The sequence below is a fragment of the Pieris brassicae genome, chromosome 3 (assembly GCF_905147105.1).
Source record: "Pieris brassicae chromosome 3, ilPieBrab1.1, whole genome shotgun sequence".
NCBI lineage: Eukaryota > Metazoa > Arthropoda > Insecta > Lepidoptera > Pieridae > Pieris > Pieris brassicae.
In genome coordinates, this window is record NC_059667.1 from 5,708,008 (window position 1) to 5,728,242 (window position 20,235).

Sequence of the window (20,235 nt, forward strand, 5' to 3'; positions counted from 1 at the left end):
TGCTAACATTAATCACATATAGGAAAATATATATAGCTAATCAAACTAAGGTTAAATGTATGTCGTTATTTTAATTTGTGTTGTTCTGTTGGTTTTGTAGCTATTATTTTTTACAAGTCTCAATTGTATTAGCTAGTAGTCTTATTATTATATGGCCATCTCAAACAGTAACGGCGGTTCCTGTTTGAGATGGCCTACTGTAACAATTTAGTAATTCCTGTAACAATTTAAATTAAGTAAAACACAAAAATGAATGAATGAACACGAAATACTATCTTTAATTTCAGCACCAGGTACCTATAAATAATTAGGGGCCTATAATTAATTTTCAACCCTTCAAAAGGTGATAAATAAGTCAGACATGACTTCTTCCGAAAAGGAAAAAAGAAGTACTTATTTTCTTAAATCAACTCGACCGATATGGAATAAATCATTGACCTTAGTTTGCCATGTATGACCAACCTCTTTAAATAATTAATAATCGACGAAGGTCTGACAGGTAGTGAAAAAAGGTAGTAAGAAAAAGTTTTTATTATAATTTTTCATGATTCTTCGTAATAAAACAAGATTTTATCTATCGTCTACGATTTAAGTAAATGGAACAATTATTTTAGCTATTGGTAATAATTTAAAAGAAAAATGAGTAAAGTTAAATAAAAATGTGATTTTTTTTTTTTTTTATTATTAAATAGGGGGCAAACGGGCAGGAGGCTGATGATGATTTTATATTTACTTTAGAACTTGAATAAATTTAGTCAGTGGTTAATTTTTGTTTGGTTAAGTAATATTTATGCAAGAAAACTTATAAATTTATTGAATCATTTCACTGAAAACCCAGATTTTATATAACTATAATTCAACGGGACGGGAATAACTGTATTTATGCAACTAAGTATAAATAATACACAATACAATGTGTACAAAATATTTACAAAATCTGATTTAAGTCTAAATCACGTCAAGATTCATAAATTGCAAATGTCACAAGCGAATATGAAATCCTATAATTAACATACATTTTAGACAAAGTTCAAGACCTCGCATAATTTACCGATTCAACTCTGTTACATAAAATGATCATTTAAATCTAAATTAGTAAAAGTTGAAATTAAAGGTCACGCTATATCTAACACTGCAAAACTATAAAACATCAACACAACGCACGGAGATTCATAATATTAATCTTCATTGAAACATCTCTTCTTTTCTATCTTTCAATGGATATCACATCGTCTACGCTTTAAGCTAAAATGGTTTACTTAACAAACATCTTCTTGCAAATCTGTTGATTTTCCTTTGCTACTACCATTTTTAATCGGAATACTTTAACAAACCTTTTAGTTTAAATGCAAATGAATTTTGATGAAATTTCTAAGTAAACCATTGGCAAACATGAATAAATTAAACCATTAATAAATAAGCTTTTTAGTCTTATTAGGTCGATTTCATTATCTTAAACGGCCATTACTAAATATTTGATACGAATAATTTACACATTCATTTTTGTATCGTGTTAAAGCTTTGTGAAACTAAGAAGACATTACATAAATATTGAGATAATTAAAAACAAATATTAAGACGTGCAGGTAATGCGATAATTTTGTCTCGATCCGAGTTAACACGACGCGACACGCAAGTAAATTCTGATTTGCTTTCGTGTTCATTCACAAAATAATAACGCTGTGGAACTTTATAAAAACACTATTTTTGATGTTATTATCTTTTCATATTTGTCATGCACTGCAGTAATTATTTCGTATATTCTATTATTTGATGTTATTAGTAATTACTGATCACATCTAGAATTCTCCATCAAGTCACCCAAGATAACAACTACAATATGAATCGCCGACTTTCCTTGCGTTGCTTAAATCTCAGTTACGAAAATACAAATATAAACATTTTCTTTCCTAGTCATAGTAAGCATTCCGCCTTTAAAATATGAACATCAAAATTACAATATTCCAATAGGCATACAGCATTAAGGGTTCACACATCTTGAACTGCGAGCGTAAATAAATGATTTTGTTATATGACACATATAAATATAACTCATATACAGTTCACATATATTTTAATGTTGTGGGATTCGTAAACGATTATTAATATTGATCAACTGTCTAAAGCAGAATTTGCTATTATAATTTTATAAGGATGAATATGCATTTTGTATGATTTTAATATTCTTTAATTTTAGCACTGAAAGCTTCGTTTTAGATAGTTTTATAGAATAAAGGAGACTCTAAAGTAATTATAGTATGTGTCATAGTGTACATGCTTCATTCTTGTAGCATTAAATACAATTTAATACCGGCTTACAACTCAACGAGTAAAAACCGTATTCTATTTGTAAATTATCCCAATAGTGGTGTGGTAGTCTTGTAGTAAAAAATTACGCCTACGTATATGTACTAGCAAAAATAATTTAATTAAACGGTATCGATGCCATTATGCAAAAACAGTAATAATAGTGTAATTCCGTACAATCAATGGTACAGATAGTTGAATAAAATTACAGTAGGTATTTGGGGCAGGGTCCGAATGAGTGGTGTCGTCAACCGTCCACGCCCGTCTCGAAGGTCTGCAAGTTTTACGACACGGTCATAGATTAGATATTCAGTAAACTATGAACATAATGTACAGATGAAAATGTTCCGCTGTGAGCTCTTATAGGATGCATATCTTTAATTGGCGACTATTTATTAATTTATTTTATGTATGTGCAAACGATTTTCAAAACTATGCTCTAGCGAAACGTAATTATTTTTACGTAATATAATTTTATTGCGTGATATGACATAATCAATACTTTCAATCTTAATTTCAGTATAAAACGTAAACAACTCTATAATCGCAATAGCTGTAATAGTAGCTGCTATTTTATAGTGTTTTCTAGTAATTTTTTTTTATAAATTTATACGTTTAGGAGAGAGACAAATGACGACATCATTAAAACATATCTAGTATTTAATCTTTGACAATGTGCAGTTTACTATTAACTTTGGTTCCAATGCGGCGCCGCGAAATATTCTCGTTATGCGGAAGGCAGCCTCCAACCTCTAGGCAATATTCTAGTAGCACCATTATTATCTTTAAATGAAATCGTTTCCTAGAGCTATAACGTAAGAGATGTTTCCAAAAGCCTGCGAATACCAGATGTTTTCACACCATGTTTCATATATATACAGAAAAATATGACTCGTGGCAATTATGATTGTAAAGCGGTATTTTCAACTTTTCAATGCTTTTTCACAAGCTATGCAAAATAAATTGTATTAATCTGCATTAATTGTTGTTCGAATGGCATACTAATATAGTTGATACAGCTTAATTTTAACTTTGTTCAGCGTAATCGCTAAAACATATATCAGGATTAAACATATTAGATGAGGTTTGAGGACATTTAGCTAAATGTTTGGAAAAACATTTCCGCTAGCGCGAGAAATGACGTAAGATTGTAACCAAATAGTACTTTATCAAATTTATGTATCTCCTCAATTCACCGCTTTTATTAGTATATCACTACAAAAAAAACATGTTCCTTCTGTATTCGGCCGAATAGTATATACTTATAGGTAGAAAAAGCAGCCAGCATCCAAATTTTATAATGAGGTGACGACCAGCAAGCAAAAAGCACGTATTAGGTGTCTTGTTCATCCATACACATAAATCATATAACTTTTAGTGGGAAATAACTCTTATACGATTTTTATTTTTGTTGTTAGGTTCTAAGTGTTGTAATAATTAAAATTATTAATCTCCACAGCGTAAACATAATTTGATAGAAAGAAACAGTAGTTTTGTTAAAAGAGTGCTTTTAGACTTTATGAATTAATGTTTTGTCTTTAAGTGGTTATGGATAGGAAAAGTCTAGGAATACAATTATATTGTTGTATCTCGCCTTATTTTCTTTAAATTTTATCGTAATTAATTAACAAACATACAAAATATATTAAGAAAAACACTTTTTGAACGGATTAAAGCCATGTGTAGCTAAAAACTTATAGTTATTTAAAATTTAGAATTATGTAAATAACTATAAGTTTTTAATAATAATACATAGCTTTAATTCGTTCAAAAAGTGTTTTTCTTAATGTGTAAAAGCTATTTTAACAAAAGACAATAATATACAAAATATAATTCTACCCAAAACAATGGTTATGCGGTTATGAGGTTTCTTCGTTGATTACAACATTAACATAATTAGCTGTCTGATAGCTTGGCCTCCTGACCCGGATGAGATAATCAGTGAGGAAGTGCGACAGGTTTTTGAGCATTTACACTGTTATGTATGTTTATCTATTGGTTACTACTGTGATGCCATAATAAATGGTTTTATGATTTGTGTCGTAATTTCTATTTGCTATGTACCTTAGCTACTATTCAATTATATTTTAGGTGTTTTATTTAATTAATATGATCTTCAATGTAACGAAAAATATGTGACAATCAAGTATACATATTAAAATACTTTAACTAAAATTTCTTATTATGTATGTAGTAAGTGTATACTAAAGTTACCACATCTATGTACTTTAAGTTTTTACTATCTTAATAAAAAAATATCTAATCTATCTAATTTATATATTCAAATCAATAAGCAAAATGCAAATTCCTGCGCACCACCAACCAAAATACGTTTAATAGTAAATATTTTACCGTACTGTGATTTTTGTCTTTGTAATATTAGCGCGATGAAAGATAGAAATGTGTTGGACCTTTATGTGTGTCAGATCAAATGTATAACTTTTATTGACCGTTACACCACTAATACAATAAATAACTATATAATTTATCATATCTAAATGGTGCTCTAGAAAATGATTTTAATGACAATTACGTAAAAAGGTATTACATAATTAGATCGCCTTGCCCAATCACCTAATAAGTGCTTGATGAGATATAGCCTTAACCTAAGGCTTTAATGATTTGCATAACATATAAGGTCCTCATTGAGATTACTAGCCACGTTGTTTAATAGTATTATAATATACGATACTTTGTCTGTACTTTGTATCACGATTTAAATGTCAAGCCATCTTATTCATACCAACGTAACATCTAAAGAAACTTTCAATTACTAGATAAGTTACCATTTAATGTCGTTCTATTATTTTATATGTAAGTGAAATAATACCATTTAGTTTTACGAATGCAAAAAGTGCGCAAATAAATATCTATCGCAAACCATGTTGATAAAGTGTAGTAAAAACCTTTTTTGGAGAATAGATGAAACTAAAATTAACAAAATTAGAAATAAATAATGTTTGTATGTTTCAAACATTATGTTTGTTAATAAAAAAATTGATCTTGTTTTGAATTTATTTACGCAGTATTGCGTATGCCAAGTACAGCTAGTTTAGTAACTAATAACCCAATAAATTAATAATTTATGTTAAAAGGAAGCTATCACTGAACGAAATAAATTATTAATGAAACGATAACATACTTAATATTCACTATACAACCACAATACATCCTTAAATCTATATTCTGCGCTTGTTCTTGATGAACTAACCATATATTTATAATTAAAACTATTTTGTGGTTATACATGCATGTACACCAGATCTTTATTAAAATACATATTTAAGAAGATAATGTCATGGCCGTACAGTACTATCTAGAAATAAAGCTTTTTAACTTTCGCCACCTAAAAACATCCTAGACTCTTACTTAGCATATATTGTGCATATGTTTCTTGCAGTATAATCGTAATACGTTTATGTTTGTGTACGTTTCTGGAGCTGACGGTTTTTTCTTCAAATTCGACATAATACTTACATCTAATTAATTTTAAGGTATATAAAATCTTCAAATAGTTCTTTCAATAGTTATGGATTTCATTTATGACCAACAAACAAATAAACAAAATTTGAAACTTAATTGTTTTGTAAATATTAAATGAATTTATTGTTTAGTATACCTATTTGAAATATTCCGATTGCGGAATGAAATATTCCGATTTCAAGAGATTTTTTGGAATCACCAACCGATCTTTTAAATGTTTCTCACTCATTCTCGAACTGTTCATAAAATATATAAAAAAGGATATCTTACATTTTAAAGCCCAGTAAGATACTTTGCATACAATCCAGTTCAAAACAATACAAATTCATTGTTTCCATAAAACGGCACGATTTTAATGGACGTGATCTTATTGGTATTTATTTATGTTATACCTACTTTGAATGTACTTAAAATTATATTGTTTTCGTTATAATAATTACTTATAAAATAATAAACTGATACAGCAGTTGGCTAGTGGCTTCAACGTGTAATCATCATTACAGAGGTCGTGCATTCGAATTACATTTGTTAGGCTTATAATATACTTGTCACCCACAATACTGTTATTAGTAAAATAATATTATTTCTTAGTACACAAAATTTTCACCCTTTAAATAACTATCAATCACTCGGGTCACTGTGAAATCTAGCAGGTACTTCAATTATTTAAGACTATAAGATTTTAAAATAAGACCGAATATGTCTAAACCCTGTGATTTATATGAGTAGAGCTGTATTGGCTTCAGCGTGCGACTCTCATCCCTGAGTCGTAGGTTCGATCCCCTAATATAAATAAAGTGATTGGAGTCAAAAAGACGACAGAATATCACCAAATATCCTATAAAACTATTTTTAACCATTACTTAAGAGACTAGAGGCTCGTTGTTAACTTGCCTATAGATATCTGTTAATAAAATTGACACAGACTTTCCCGAGTAGTGTTGGCCTAGTGGCTTCAGCGTGCGACTCTCATCCCTGAGGTCATAGGTTCGATCCCGGCACCAATGGATTTTCTTTCAATGTGCGCATTAAACATTAGCTCGAACTGTGAAGGAAAACATCGTGAGGAAACCGGCTTGCCTTAGACCCAAAAAGTCGACGGCGTGCGTCAGGCACAGAAGGCTGATCACCTTCTTGCCTATATTCGATTTACAAATGATCATGAAACATATACAAAACTCTGAGGCCCAGACCTAAAAAGGTTGTAGCGCCATTGATTTATTTATTTTATGACGATCAGTACAGCTTTCAATATATACGTCAAGAATTTTACTATTTAAATTTAATTTTGCACGTACAACCGCAGCATTCTAATTTTTTAACGATTTGACTAACAATTTATTTTCAGACAGACTAACCGTAACTTACAGCTTTGTTTAAAACTAAATGTATTAATTATCACAATGGGCTTTTCTATTCTTTATATTTCTACTATAAAAGGTATTGTTACATCTATGTAAAATTTTGTAACACTAGTTACTCAATCATTTGACATTTAGACGCTCTTGAGAGAAAGGTTGAAGACGAATAGGGATGTAAGGCTGTCGACCGCCATACCATGACTTTATCAGCTTACGCATACTTTTATACGCATTATAATTGACACTATAAATACACTTCTTAAATAACTTTACTTACGTTACACATTAAGAAAAACGGATATGTATGCGTATTAATAATAATAATAATAATAATTAAGCCTCATTTATTCCTTGAAAATTTACAAAATAAACACACACATAAAATATATATGTATATATATTTTCCATTTTTTTTCAAAGACCTCTTATTGAATATAGGCCTCCTCCAATTGGCTCCATCTCTCTCTGTTTTGAGTATTTTTCTTTTTAATTTTTTTTTAAATTAAGATTAGATATCACTTCAATATTAGTAAATTATTTTTTTCTATTTGACAGTATGTAGTCTATCTGGGTCTTAGTCTTTTTGGAGGAAAGCCATGTCCATATTTTTTTTGTATCTTTTTAAAAAATACTATTAATAAAGGTGAAGTTATTTTGTTGGGCAAAGTGAACAATACTTTCTCCTCTTTTATTCCTTGTACCATAATTATATTGAGCTATAATGCGTTCTTCATTTTTTTGCTGTTGACCGATACAAGCGTTGAATTCTCCCATAACAATAACGATTTTGTTGCTTTGATCAGTAGCGTGTTGGAGTTGGTCGTAAAACAACGACATCTCTGTATCATTGGCATCGCTAGTAGGAGTAAGAATATGCTTGGATAATTGAAATATATTCGTCTACAAAGACTAAATTTAGGACACATACTCGTTCTGAAATTGCTATAAAACTATCAAAATATGGTTTTAGGTTTTTCCTTATTAGAAAATCAACGCCATATAATCCTTTAGTTTAGCCGTAGTGACAAAAAATATGCTCTTGGTCTTCCAATATATTAAATCCCATTCTTCGAATCTCAGAAAGCCCGATGATATCATACTTTATTTTTGAAATAGCTTCTTTAAACTCATTAAGTCTCTAATTTGAAAGAAGTGATCTTGCGTTGTACGTGCAGATAAATAGAGAGTGGAGTGGAGGGTTGTGGTCTGGCTCTCCCGCGGGGACCGGCCGTTGTGGGAGAGGGTGAGAGGGCGCTGGTAATTGTTATTGTATTGTTTGTGACAAATGGGATTGAGTTGCGGTGGCATTTGGATAGCTATGTGGAGTACTTGCTTTTCTAGGAATATTTTTTTTGCTGTAACTTTTTCGCGTGCTGGTTAACAGTCTTATTTATTTTATGCTTGGTTCTCGACGATTCGGGAGATTCTGATGGAGTTCTCTTATTTTTATCCGTTCTTGGTTTTAAAAATTGTTGATTTTGGTTGTTCAATCATATATTTTGTCATATTTAAGGATCGCGAATCTCCCTTGTTCTCTTTCTTTGCTAACTTCAATTTGTAATTGTTTTCGTTTATTCAGATCATCTGGAGGGAAGTCTTCCTTTATGTAGTATGCAGTAGAATCTAATTTTTTCTTATTTTTTTGGATATCAACTTTGAGTCCAACTGTAGAATTTAGATAGGTAAATTAATTTAGTTAGGATTATTGGTCTGATTTTTTCTGCTCTTTTACCAAGCCTCCTAACGCATTCAATGTCGTTGTAATCACATTTAACTTTTAAAATATTCTTTATTAAGTCAAGAACTCTGTTTTGTAAGTCGCTATAAGTTTTTTCATTTTCTTCCACTCCAAAAAAGAGGAGATTTTTCCTCCTAATGGTTCTCTCAAACTGGTTAATTTTTATTTGTTGTACTTCCAATTTTTCTTCTAAAAGTTCATGTTTGGTTTCTAGCTGTTTAATTTTTTCATTTATATTACGGTTGATAGTTTCTTTTATATCCTCTTTCATTTCCTGTATATCAGTTTTTTGCTGATTGATTGCTTTTTGCATTTCCTCTAAAATACTTTTTATTTCCTCCATATTTTATTTGTTATTATTATTATTTATTTTTTCTAAATACTTAGCTTTGTATTTTATCAGTATTTAATTAAATAAAGAAAAAGAAAAAAAAGGATCAAGACAAAAATTAATTTGAACTGGTGATCATTTGGATGAGGCAACGGTTTACGCAATCGGCTAACTGTTTATATATGTTTAACGTTGAAATTTTGATATAGTTGCCAATTTCTAGTGACATTTGTTGCGAATAACTAATACATACTCTGTTAGTCACGTAAATGTAGGTTTACACTACCTACAGAAATCCACAACACAATAGTATAACAAGTCACTATAATACACTTCCGAATCACATATATATAGAACATATAGTAATTTTGAACAAAGTTAGTTAGTAAATTTATAAATTAGTGTTCTGTTCACAGTTTATGTTACGTCAATTTTTGAGGTATTTTGCTCTGAACTATATATGTACTCATCACTTTGTGTTAATATATGACTTTTAAACATATATTTGAACTTTATTTTCCAGAAATAATATTTTTAAATGAAATATAAATACGGGACTTGTGTTGACACACGCAACCCGCACTACCCTCCCCTAATATTGTATAATGTAATATGTAATGTAAATGTAATATGTATGCGTATTATTCACTATTAATTCGATATTTTTATAATTTTAAAATACAAAAGGTAATAAAACAAAGCCTGGTTAATTGTTAATCAACAAAAATAAATGGTATATTCAGGAAAGTGCTCTAGTCTAAAAAGAACAACTTAGACGGGTTTATCTTTTTCCAAACATGATAATCATAAATAAGCTAGCGCCATACACTTTACGCTAAGTACATTTAATACCTTATATTATAATAAGCTTATCAAGGAGATTTACTTTGATTTTGATAAAAACAATTAAAAAACAATCACTTGATTCACATTTTTCTACAACTTTAATATTTTTAGACGAGCATTCATTTAAAACGGTATTACCTTGAAACGCTAAAAAGTTTTATAAATGCATGAATAACTGGTTATTAATTCCATATATGGAAATATGCAAGGTACTTCCGGTTGTGTCAATATTGCTACATGTAAGATAAGCGGTCTTTGCCTCCCGAAGGTGGTCCAGATCAATATAAATTGTATAGCTCACTTACCTTAGCCATAAACAAGCAATATGAGACGAGGTACGAGGTGTAAATAATCCATGTAATTAATAAAATATGACTTAATATTTATTAATAGCCATATATAAATATACCCAATACCATTCATACTGACACCGTAGAAGAACAGTATTTTTTATCAATCAAATTTTCCCCAAATAATTAATGTTATATATTTTATATCACATATAGTTTGACTAATGTTTTGCTTATTTTATTAATTAATAAGAGATTATATTGCGTTTTACAGGAGTCTCAATTCCATTGTATTCTAATTAATGAAAATTTGTGCTTATGTTTTGTTGGCTTTAGTCTGCATGCCTTAGAGTTTCCGACGAAACGATAATTTCAGTTACCTGCCTTTAACAAACGAGGTCTGAACTAAACGAAGAAATGTCGTCTTTCCATAGTCTTTCTGTATCACATTTTCAAATAATATTAATAAATATCAGAACCACAATTTTACAAGCCGTTGTCATCTATTTCTTGGTAACCTTGATAAACGGCTTCCAATAAAGGCTGAGGTTTAATTAACCTTCAAATGTTGCCCTTTCAAAGGATTCCACCGCATTATATTTAAAAAAACAGTCCGGGCAACATGTTTGAATAAATACAACACTTCATTAAAGTGAATTAATTATGTCTCTAATGAGTTTTTTAATTAATTAACTAATTAAATTACTTAAATAACGAATTTATTTCAATAACAAAGATTAAATTAATAATTTTGGCTACTTTGTCATATTGAAATGTAGGAAATAGTTTTTTCAAATGTGCTAATGTTATAATTTAAAAAAAATATTACCGATTATCACGACTTTATTAGGACTTTGTTAATTCTTGAGACCTTAACTCTAAGGTCATTTGGATATTATAAAACTGTGCAGCTCTTTACAACAAAAACACAACCAAGTTAAATTTAACTGTGATAAGAATGAAATAAGAAATAAATATGAAATAATGTTATTAAGTGTGCTTTGCAGTGTGTTTGTTGGTGTATGTTCGGTCGGTGCTTCAGGTCCAAAAAAACTTTTAACATATTCACTATCAGATAACCGCCCGTTAAAAAAGGCTCTTGGATATGATGAAGATGTCTACTTTAACTTTACTGAGCTGACGTCAAAATACGGATATTCAACAGAGGATCACGTAATTACAACTGAAGATGATTATATATTAAATGTATTTCGGATACCCTCAAAATGTGATAACACCAAAGGGTATCCTGTCATTTTAATGCACGGTCTTATTGACAGCTCGGATGCTTGGGTACTAGCAGGGCCCAAAGTTGGTTTAGCGTATATTCTTTCTGATAACTGCTACGATGTATGGGCTGCAAACGGTAGAGGTAACACATATTCAAGAAACCATAGATCACTTGACCCCAATAAAGATCCTGAATACTGGAATTTTTCTTTCGATGAAACTGGAAACTATGATCTTCCAGCAATAATTGATTACGTTATACAAACAACTGAGAAGCCTAAGGTTTACTACGTGGGCCACTCTCAAGGTACCACAGATTATTTTATAATGGCTTCGTTAAGACCCGAGTACAATACAAAAATTCAGCTATCTGTAAATTTGGCACCTGTAGCTTTTATGAAATATATTAAAAGCCCCATACCCAAAATGCTAGCACAACAAACCGAAATTTTCAAAAAATTTCTAGACGAATTAGGCTTTGGAGAAATTTTTGCTAAGCAACAAATCCTACATCACCTAGTTGAAAAGTTTTGTCAATTAGCCCCAGAACTGATATGTGGAACGGGATTAGCTCTAACAACGGGTTATAAGCGTGATAGTATATCAGAAAGAACGTTGTCCATCGCATTTGGGCACTTACTGGTTGGCATTTCAAGTAAAACATTCTCACATTTCGGACAACTAATTGTCTCCAAGAAGTTCCAACGATATGATGAGGGCAAAGAAGGAAATTTTCAAAGATATGGAACAGAACGTCCCCCGGATTACAATATTACCCTCATCACGTCGCCAATACTTCTGATCTGCGGTACAAATGATTGGGTTTCATCTTTAGAAGATGTTAACGAGCTTAGTTCTAAACTACCGAACATGGTTGAAGAATATGTTGTACCGGATCCAACATGGAGTCACAACAATCATTTGTGGGGTATAAATGCTCCCAAATATGTTTTCAATAAGATACTAAGTTACTTTAGAGTGTACGACGTTAAATAAGAATATTAAATCCTATTGAGGTTATACAATACACAACTTTAAGATATTTTAGGTGAATATGTGATCTACCTCAATGTCGTATACTTAACCTTAAGTTATTATGTGAGAACGCCAAAGATCATGAACAAAATGCTAATTTGATTATTGTTTTTCTTATTCAAGGTGGAAAAACAATTAAAAGTGTCCTAGCGGAAAAACTATAGTTTTAAACAGACTATTAAAACATGATTTTGTCGTAATACTTTATTTGCCTAGAGAATTATTCACAATAAAACACTTCTTCCACTAGAAAAATAGGAAAGCATTCTGTATGACGTGTCACATGACATGTTTAATTAAATACAAGACCTACTATTTTATCGTCCTTATATTTTGGTATGAGTGCTATTTATTAGTGCTTTTTATCAATGACGTATAGTTGACTCAACGCAATCTATCATGGCAACATCAATCATTTGTGATCATTAATTAAACACGCAAAATTGTATAGTTTATATTTAAATTAGACTATTTATTTACTAGTTTATATTATTGTAATTGTTCCATTTAGCAAATATCTTTTTAATATTCTACTGGTATTCCAGATTCCTAGTAACTGTATCGATTGGCGTGCATTCATAGTTTGCAGAAGTCAGTTTTAAATATTTATATTTACCCCGACGTGTTTGTAACCGCGGCTCCTGATATTATTAGCAATGCCATTATCAGTATTAATGTCTATAAGGCTATTGGAAGTTACAGAGTTCAGGGATCCGTTGTGATAATGGTATATAATTTCAATATTCAGTCACATATGAAGGTCTGAAAGCCCCAAATGTGGCATAGCGCAAACAGATTTCTGCGTCCTCATTCAGACCATTTTGATTATTCCAGTATAACTACTACTAGCGCAGATTTTCGGATGTCTCAGGGCGTAAATATTTGGTTTACCGTTTGATATTTGTCTTTCACTGTACGATCAAGTATTAATAGCAAAAACATCCAGGGATTAAACGCAATGCCTCTAGATCTGGATTTCATCTGTATTCAATATACAATATTATAATCATAACAATCAAATATATTATACTTATACTTATACTTTTATTATTACTTACATTGTTATAATAAAAATAATTAAAAAATAATAAAAAGAAAATTAAAACAAATTTAAAAAGTTTGCTCCCTGTTTCAGTGTACCCTTTACGCTGGCAGCATTTAGTCGCTGTATTGCGATACTTATTCGTTGAGCGAGGAAATCACCAGCTCTGGGGTCACCGTTACTATCTACCAGGCGCCAAAATAAATATTTTATTAGCACCTGGGCACTTGAAAACCCACGGCACAAGAGTCACTCCAAAGGGAACAAAATCGAAGTTGGAGGAAAGACTCTTTAATATTTAAGCGGTTTATTTTTTCCGCCTGCTCTGTGGCCGCCCCAGCCTTTTTGCTCGTCCGAGGTAGGTCAGACAGGCTAACGTGTCCACACAAGTAGCTTCCCAAAAATGTTCATTCGTAGTTTTTCATCTTTTCTTAAGGTACTTTCAAAGTCCACAAATAAATATAATAATTATTTACTCAATTTAATTTATTTATAGCGCGATGTAAAACTTTACAAATTAAGAGATTTTAAAAAGATTTTATGAAGGTACTCCAGCATGTCATAATTTTTTCTATTAAAATAGGATTTTAACAACAGAAAATTAAAGAACTAAAACTGAATCACTACTATTGCAATCAATACAGTTTTCCGAGCCCAAAAATTACAAAACAAATTAATTACATATCTACGTATTAAATGAGTCAGTAACTAGATCTTTACATTACACTGTCACTTAGTGAATTCCAAAAACATGACGTAATCCTGAATAAAACAAATTGCTACTGCAGGCACAGTTGTGACTAATAATGGTATTACCATTTAATTAAATTTTTTATATTATAAATTGATAGAATCGCAAAGTCACATCACAGCTACTAGTCTGTTGTCTCAGTTCTCCGCTATAGTATCCTATTATGGGGAAATTCGGTAGATGTGAATAAAGTTTGTATTACTCAGATAAAATGTTTTAGGGTAACGAACTCGGCATTCTGAAAGTACCAAATTTATATAACCTAGAAGCAGTTATAACTGAAAAAAAGTATTCAAAACATTTAAAGAAACATGCTTGTATCTACCGAGGGATCCTACACGGCTGTGAGTGCCAGCGTGTAACATGAACATTTTAAAATTTGTTACGCCATGGCTATGAAAGTATTTAATTACCTTCCCAGAACCTTTCCAGGGAAAGTGATTAGATTTTCATAGGCAATCTGCATTTATAACATGGGAAAGTTTTTAGATCATAAGTTTTGAGGATTTTTATAATTAATCATCATCTGAACGTAAATCCTTCCATATATACGATTGATTTCTTTATCGAAAATAATCAGTTTGTTAGAAAATTAAATGGTATTTTTTTATATTTTGTTGACAATTATCAAATCTGGTATACAGTTACTCAGTTTCAAACTTCAATAGATAACTAGCAATAGGTATACGTTTCCTCCTTCGTGGCCTAGTTGGCACGGATTCCCTTCCAGTAGTTTTAATTAAAAAGCCCAATAGTTTGCGCGACTTGTTTTACTAACGTATTCGGTTGTTATAACTTTATAAAAAATATCCTTATACCTATAATAATTATCAGGTATTTTTATATATTTATTAACACTTCGTTACATTACAATATAAAAAAAATCGAACATTATTAAATCAACTGGCGGCCTTATCGCTTTCGAACGATCTCTTCCAGGAAACCACTGTGAGTAAAAAAAATAATGTATTAAATTACATAAGATAGTCGAATACATGTTATACACATTTATTAAGACAAAACTAAACAGGAAGATAAGTCTCACGTCAGTTAGTAGTTAGTAAGAAAGTTAGGGATACGATGTGGACAGGTAATGTTTGTACAGAAGAAATTTAAAGGAAGATCGTAAGTTACATAAAGTTATTTGAATATCCATAGATTTTGAACTTATCTAATGCAATCAGAATAAGTTTAAGTAACGGCACATGACAACACTTATTGAATTAAATTTAATATCGCACAACCATAAAATTCTAAATGAGCATTATTATTTATTTATTCTATAGATGAAGCTTTTATGTTATTCCACATTTAGTCGTAGACTACTTTAAATGATCACTGGCATTCGAATTACGTGGTACTATGCATTATATATACTGACTTGGTGGGTTAGGTATTTATTGCGTGCTCGCTGCTGGGTTCTATTCCTGGCGAAATAACCAGGATTTCGGATTTGTAGATACTTATCACCTTATTGCCTTCAAATGATTAAGGAAAATGAAGCGGAAATGTCAGTACTTTAATGATATATATTTTGTTAAATATATTTTTTTATTCAACAATTACAGATATCATAAATAAACACTGGTTATTTATGTATTTGCTTTCACTTAAACACTGGAAAATTTATTACTTTTACTTTATAACTGTATTTTATTCACGCGAGTACCACACATTTTCTTTACATACATCTATTTTAGAATTATGATGTCTTAACGTTTCTTGCGTTTATAACAGGCATGATCATAATTTAAAAAACACTCACTATATTGGTCATAAAAACTCTACTACACGAAATCTTAGAAGGTACTTAAATTACAAGTCTCTCGGGATCTCTGTGCTTATTGTTTATCGTTATATCGTCAAGATGATTTAATGTATTCACAGGATATTAATCCCGCAGTCCTTGGTGTCTATGACAACAGGAATAAGAAAGTAGTCTGATTATAATGTAAAAATTATCTTGTTGAATAGATAATTGTTTTATAAACGGAATTTTTTTCTTTTCTAAACTCCTATTCTTAGAAGTGAGTCAAACCTTCATGGCTTGTGTCAGTTTTGACACAACAGTTTTGTAGGCCATTTTTATAAGTGGGTTATTGTTATGGCTACTTGCACGTCGCTTTGGTAAAACTGTCATAGTTATATCAGATTAGTGTAACGGAAGTCGGCGTGTGCGCAGACTGACAACATCGACACCATAACACTTGACCGTCTAACGGTGTTTAACAGTCACTTCGAATCCTTTGTTGTCTAAAATCTCGTCGACTTTTATGACTCAAATAAATAATATTCAAAAAATCAATAAAATAGGTTACAATATATAAACGTCTGTTTTGTATGACCTTTATATTTTCCGGTAATCAGTATTGCTAAAAAGCAACTTTTAAGGGTTTTAATGTTGTAGCAATGATGAGAAAACTTCTGTGTTAAGATTGTCCTACATTATTAACTAATAATAATTTGTTTATTTCTAGAAATATTTATTTAGTATCAAAGCCTGTTGTGTTGATTTAACAAAGATTAGCGTTAATATACTTCCTTTTCAGCATGCTATACACCAATGTGCGAAAAAATACTTTATTGTGTACTACTTGGCAAAATCTCGTAAATGTACTGAGCACGTAAGAGATACGTTCAGAATTATTATGAGCTTTTTATTCAAATTTAAGAGAAACGTGAAAGTGAATTATGTATATATGCCGTTGAATTATTATGTAAAATCCCGATTTTAGTTATTTGATCATTAAATAAGTCAAAAAAATACGTTAGTATATCAACAATATTGAGAAAAAATTTGTGTGGTATGTATAATGTTAAATGCCTATCAGCTATTTCCCTTGGTTACGGCATCACGCGTGAACGGCTGGACCGATTTTGCTTATTCTTTTTTTGTTGCGCTTGTTATTGTCAAGAAGGATCTTATGATAATAAAAACATTTAAAAAAAATTGCGTGGATAATTAAAACAATTTAAGAATTAAAATTACTACCTTATTAAGTAATACTGACTTTTGATACGATAGAATTTTTTTAAGTATATGGGCGAAGACGTTTTGATTCCGCGGATTGCTTTGATTCAGAACGACATGCTATTCGACTTTAAACGGTTAGAATTTCCAGTGCACTTAGTATTTGCAATGTCGATAAATAAATCTCAAAAGCAGTCACTCATTTTTTGTGGCATTAATCATGAAATTCCATGTTTTTCACATAGCCAGTTATATGTCGCCTGTTCCCGTGTCGGAATACCAACAAAACTATTTATATACGCGCCAGAAAAAAAACAAAGGATGTTGTATATTATAAAGCATTAGAATAACAAACACTTTGTGTCTGAAATATTATTTTCGTTAATTAGACCAATTCGAAATCAATATTCATAGTTAAGACAGTACAACGACTGTCGGGACCGCTAGTTATCTATAAAAATACATATAATTATGTTGATGTATATGTGTATCTTTAATAAGGAATAAGTTTCAGGCTTAAATAACGGCAAGTGAAAAGAATTAATACTAGCTTCATGTCAACATTACGTAATCTAGTCGATACCCATCCTAATTCAAATCTGTGAAGTATTAAATACATTGCAAACAACATCAAATTCTTGCACGATCTCAAACGCACTTACGCAATAAGATGAGCCATCCTATTGTGATTCTGAATAGACGCCAAATATATGTACCTATTGAATACATAAATGTGCTGATTATATCTCACCCACGGAAACATTAAGAAAGTTAAATAAGGCTCTTAAACGAGACGACTATAAAACGATAATTTAAAAATTACAGAACCATCACGTCACTCGTTTTGCCAAGTAATTTTATTCGAGAGGATTGATACGTCATTCGCTCTGTTTAAAGAAATCTAGGACTCATAGCATTTACGACTGCGGCCTGACTTTTTGGAGCCAAACCGGGCATAAAGAAAGTATAATTAGCTAAATAAAGGTTTCGGGTATCTCGTTATATTTTTATAAAAGATTAAAGATATTTATAACTTAGTGAAATGGAACTTAATTTTTTTTATTTTTGTGACTTCAGTTGAGATAATCGAATAATAGAAGACATGTACTTAAATCTAGCATTGGCAACGCATCCGCCAGTCGATGGCATACATCCGCGATCATAAATGTTTACCAAGATTTCCGCATTTTATGAAGGAAAAGTCGTAACGTCTAAAAACTCGTACTTCTATTGCCAAAATGGCAGGGGTCGGCGACCGACACCGGGCCGAATGTGTCGTCGTAACGTTCACTTATATAACTTGCAGCTGTGAAGATGCTACACGGCCTTTGCAATGGTGCCTGTCAAATACCCGTGATTAATTTAGTTTAGATTAATGAATAGTTAGGTTTCCTTTTCCCTGCGATATATTCCTAGGATAGTTTACTTATTTTTTAACCATAAAAATTATATTTATTCAACTGTGCTTTAACTCAATCGTGTGGCTTGATCTTAAGAGTTGTCAATGATTCAGCTCAGCTAAATTTTCCAAAAAAAACGGTTTATAAGCCCCTGGTTAGACATATATATTAATTACATATACATGCACTTCCAAATTTACCTCATAGGAGTATATATTAGTTACAAAATAAACTTTAATAATACTAGACCAATTTCAAAGTGATACATCATTTTACCTTTTAGTGACTTCTAAGGTATTATATATATTTAGCTTGAATATATAAAATCGACCTCAGATATTATATATGTGTTTAATCGGTGTAAGCTGCCTGGTGTAATATGACCTCATGTAGCAAAGTTAGTTCCGCACTAAATTATATCGCAATGTCGCGATGTACTGATTTGTAAAATGTATTAGCTTCCGTTACTTGAACAAAGAAAATTATTAAATAGAATCCCGTTTTCAAAATAAACGGTATCAGGACTCGGTTACTTCGGTTGCGATTCGTCATCGCTGTACACAATGATCTTGTCAAACGTTCGATTTCACGGCACAGTATATTCAAAAACCGGGTGCTTCGGCACTAGCGGCATGCTAAAAAGCCTTTTACGTAACGCGTCTTAACGTTGCGTCATTGGAGTGACACGGATAATACAGTGATTCTCAGATTTTCATCGAAATTTTTATGGAAGAATTGTGAGCACTCGTACGCAATAGTACTTTTCCTCAATTAAAAATTGCATGGAAACTGAACTAAATATATATTTGTTTTGTTATTTTATCACCATATTTTGGCAGGCACTGCTAAAATTACATTTAACAAATGCAATAAGTTAAATGTTATTTAAGATTCCGTTATCAATAGATTCTAAGAATCTTTAAGAATCCATTCCCCGTATGTGACAAGATATTAACAATTTCTTTTACTTTATTTAGAAGTAGTAGCAATCGCTTTTTTTTATAAATATTAAGATATAGTTTGGTTAATGTTTAATTTCAGATTTTTTTTATCTATTAATGTATTTATTTGACTTAAGTTCTGTATATTTTGTTAAACAATGTATGTAATCTGTTTTGGCTTTGTGTATCGTCTAAGCGTTTTCTTTTTTAATATGTATACGTGTTACTGTAATATTACGAATAAATAAATAAGGTTTTAAAAGTGTTACCACTTTGTTGCGCCAGCTAAGTCTCAAGCGGTCTCGCTGGTATGTAGGCGCATCATGACTTCAAGTAATGAAGTGGTCACAATCTATTATTAACGTTACCCATCTCACCTGACGCCTACACAATTTCATTTCAACACCAAATTTTATAACTTTTATTGCACAAGTTTACGTAGAATATTTAGTACCAAGTAAGTAAGTATACACGGAATAATATGTACAATTATTTTATTTGCGCATCGT

General features: G+C 30.9%; 1 protein-coding gene across 1 annotated transcript; it reads left to right on the forward strand.

Moving 5' to 3' along the window:
• Positions 1 to 11,340: 11,340 nt before the first annotated feature.
• LOC123707760 (lipase 3-like) lies at positions 11,341 to 12,582 on the forward strand. Its single transcript, XM_045658098.1, has one exon. The coding sequence runs from the start codon at positions 11,341 to 11,343 to the stop codon at positions 12,580 to 12,582; it is 1,242 nt and encodes a 413-aa protein (XP_045514054.1).
• The last annotated feature ends 7,653 nt before the right edge of the window (positions 12,583 to 20,235 follow it).